Below are 3,897 nucleotides of genomic sequence, written 5' to 3'. Positions count from 1 at the left end.
CAGTAGCCCAACCTGCTACAATACGAACACCGATGATGGCCAGCCTACATCAACCAACTTCTCGCTCTCTCCAACAGACGTTGACCAACTTGTGAAAAGCATGACAGAGTACATGCTAGCTAGGGTGAAGATCAAGTGGAAAAATGAATACTGAGTATGGGACAGGCTTCGACTTCTCTTTCTCTGGCATATTTGATACTCCCTCCGTCCCGGATAATTCGGGTCACTTTGACTGTGCACGGGTTTTAAGAATTGTAATGAAAAGTGGGTTGAAAAAGTTAGTGGAATGTGGGTCCTACCTTTATATATTAGTTTTATAATAAAATGTGAGTAGGAATGAGTTAGTGGAATATGAGGTCCATTACCAAAAATGGTAAAAGTGAAATGGGACAAATTATGTGGGACGAACCGAAATGGAAAACTGGGACAAATTATCCGGGACGGAGGGAGTATTTTACTAAAGATGATGAAAATAGGAAGCATAACAATGCCGGACAGGTTCATTGAGAGATGGTGAAACTTTTCATATTGGCATCTGATCATATAATCTTCATACGTAAAAAAGCCAACATTGTTATCTTGCTTTATGAAAAGACAAAATATGAGCTACGATCTAACGAAATGAGTAGATGTGGTGTGGTTACACCCAAATGATAAGCAGGAGAAGGCAAAAGTGACCGATCCACAAGCCTTAGTGCCGCTACCCAAAGACCAGACCCTCGATGGCTTGGTCTAGGCATCGTTGCAGAGGATGTTGTTGGACATCGTCAGCCGTCAGGTCACTCTCTCTGATCCAAGACGAGAAAGAGACAAAAGTCTTCCAGCAACCTAACCAGATCAATTGAGATTCAATTGATTTGGTTTATTCCTTTATTCTACTACTCCCTCCGTCCCACTTAAGATAACACGTTTTCCTTTTTAGAGTTTGTCCCAATTAAAATGACACATTTCCTTTTATGGAAACTTTCTCTCTCCAATTAATACACCCAATCACTTTTTTCCACTTCTATTAAAATATTCATCTTTCTTTCTCTCTCTATTTTAATACTTCCACCTACCTTTTCTCTCTCCAATTAAAACACATTAACCAATAACTCCTAAAATCACGTGTCAGCTAAGGAATGTGTCATCTTAACCGGGACGGAGGGGTAGTTTTTTTTATTTCCCTTTTTTTTTGCTTCGTAACTTTTTTTAAAAAAATTAAGTGTATATGTTTTGGTATTACCTTTAATTTATGTTATTTTATTATTTTAATTTATTTGTTTACATAAAATTAAAAACAGTTGTAAAAATGGGGTAGACGAATTTTAAGGGCTGAATTTATGGCCCAATTGCACGTGCTTGGGCTGGATGATTTATATGTTATGTGGCAAGCAAAATGATGATATGTAAAGTATATAGAATTTAAATAAATGAATTTTACTGTGTTTTGTGTGTTAAGTTGTGGACGACCTATTTCAAGAGATATGCCCAAGGTTCCGAACCGGCACTTTTTTCGAGTGCTTTTCGAGTTCAGTTCGGTTTCAAAACTGCTGGTTTCCGTGGTTTTATGCGGTTCCAGTTCGATTTCACGATTTTCAAGAGGTTTGTCATGGTTTCAGCTTCAAAATTTTAGAACCTGAACCAGTCCACGGTTCTAAATATAGTAGTTTTGGTTCCATTTAAATCTCACAGTTCCGAGTTCAAAACTGTAACCACTGGTTACGATTCCCAATTAACCGCCCAAAGTATAAAGTATAAACCTTCGACATCTCTACTAATTTCCCTATCAAATAATGGGTGAGATATTAAAAATCATTAAATATTGATTTTCATTATTAAAGGAAAAGCATTAAACAGGAAAAAGAGAAATAGTACTCCGTCAATTCTTGAGGTTCTTTCTCTCACGTTTGCGCCTAACATTATCCTTAAATCATGCCGATTCACAAGCGAGGGAGAAATGCATTATAAATTCACAGAAAAAATCGTTGAATGACATTAGATGCTTCAATCATTTGGGTTTGAAGTATCTTTTTGTTTAAGCTTCTCTTTTCTCCTCGCGTCAGCAGGTATGTTCTTAATCCATATAGATCTGCCACTTTTCTCGCTCTTTGTTTGCGCGATTTTTCTGATTTAGGTTTCTGAGAATTGTGCTAATCGTATTATTGATTAATTGCGTATTAGTTTGGAGTTCATTTGGCTTTATTGTTTATGATTTGATTTGAAGATTAGGGCTTCGGATCGGGTTGATCTGGCAAATGTGATTGGGAAAAAAGGAAGAACTTTGCGTAGGAGATTATTCAAGTAAATGATATAATTTGGAATCGTAATGAGGTTTTTATGTTGTTGTTTAATAAATGCTGGACAAATTATGTTGGTATACTACTTCGTCTTTGAAAAATAGAAACTTTTAAAACGGCGGATTTTAATGCACAATTAGTAAAATAAGAGAGAAGAATTGATAAAGTAAGAAAGATGGAGAGAAAAATGAGTAAGGTAAGAGACATGAAGAAAAAAAGTAAGTAGAAATAGAGTTGGATTGTTGAGTCTACTTTCTAAAATAGAAAGTTTCTATTTTTAAAAGACGGCCTGAAATAGATATAGTTTTATTTTTTAAGAGACTGCTCTTGATTATACAGCATTAATCCATAAATAGATATGAACACATTTTCATCTTATTAGTCAAAATTGAATTTTTCTATGTAGCTTTTGACATTTAAGCTTCACTGCATTCAATCAGCAAAAATGCTCAGCGTTGAACGACGCTGCCTTTAAATTTCTATCCATTTACTTATATAAACAAAGTATACTCCACTTGGCACACAGCAATGTATCTTTGTTTGTGTTAAAGTTTGGCTCATACTCCTTCCGTTCCATTAAATATGAAACATTTGATTTTTGGGCACATTAAATATGAAATATTTGATTTTTGACAAGGATTTTATGTAGGGCTGTTTTATGAGTTAATGAAGATAGAGTATAATAAGTGAGAGGAAAAAGTAGAGAGAGTGTTGTTTTCATTTTAAGAAACGTTTCATTTTGAATGAGACAATCCAAAAAGAAAAACGTTTCATTTTCAATGGGATCGTGGAAATATTATTGACAAGTGTTTTGAAGCCATTTTTGGTTTTTGAGATGATCTTGAATGTTTACATCACGGGATAAAATACGTGCAGGAATTGATTCTTGCGATTCTAAAACATGGCTCTCGACAGCATAATAACTTCCCCTCATCGAAGGTCGCAGCAGACGCAGTCTGCTTTCTCTCCTCGTTCTAGGAAGCAACACTCGCGAGACGCAGAATTGGGAAGCTGGGCAACCCTTGTTCAGAGACATCGATTCCTCCTGACTGCTCTTTCCCTCCTCGTAGTTCTCTGCACTATTTATCTTTACTTTGCCGTGACTCTTGGGTCAGCAGATGAATGCTTTGGCTTGGCGGGAGCTGAAAAGGCGGCTTGTCGTCTTCAGTTGTCTGCATCCAAGGGAAAACTAAAATTCCTTTAGTAAAATGAGTATTCATATCTTATTTTTGGTGTATATTCACAAAGCAATCTGCTTTGGAAACAAGTTTCTATGTAACTTATACTTGTGAAATTTGTATTCCTAAATCTCTTTGTATCTTAAAATTTATTCCCAAAGCAATCTGCTTGGCACGTAAATCTAAGCTAATCTAAACCATGAAAGCAAATAAGTCGGTCAAGCTAACCATAGTCGAGAACTCAAGCAAGATAGCTTGCGAATCAATCGAACTGAGTAGTTGCTACTTGCTCGACCAAGTTTATACAGTATCTCTTAAGTCGAGTTGCAAGCTTGAGTTAAGAGATACTCCCTCCGTCCCATTAAAGATGACTCACTTTCCTTTTTGGTTTGTCCCAACCAAGATTACCCATTACTTAAAATGAAAACACATATATCTCT

The 3,897-nt window shown here is 36.0% G+C and overlaps 1 protein-coding gene across 1 annotated transcript; it reads left to right on the top strand.

The window, feature by feature from the left end:
• The first annotated feature begins 1,839 nt into the window (after positions 1–1,839).
• On the top strand, positions 1,840–3,621 carry LOC125193534. The gene is made up of 2 exons (XM_048091355.1): positions 1,840–2,048; positions 3,156–3,621. The coding sequence occupies exon 2, from the start codon at positions 3,181–3,183 to the stop codon at positions 3,481–3,483; it is 303 nt and encodes a 100-aa protein (XP_047947312.1). The 5' UTR covers positions 1,840–2,048; positions 3,156–3,180; the 3' UTR covers positions 3,484–3,621.
• The last annotated feature ends 276 nt before the right edge of the window (positions 3,622–3,897 follow it).

The sequence above is a fragment of the Salvia hispanica genome, chromosome 6 (assembly GCF_023119035.1).
Source record: "Salvia hispanica cultivar TCC Black 2014 chromosome 6, UniMelb_Shisp_WGS_1.0, whole genome shotgun sequence".
NCBI lineage: Eukaryota > Viridiplantae > Streptophyta > Magnoliopsida > Lamiales > Lamiaceae > Salvia > Salvia hispanica.
The sequence above is the reverse complement of the archived record's forward strand: the minus strand, read 5'-3'. Positions and strand labels throughout refer to the sequence as shown.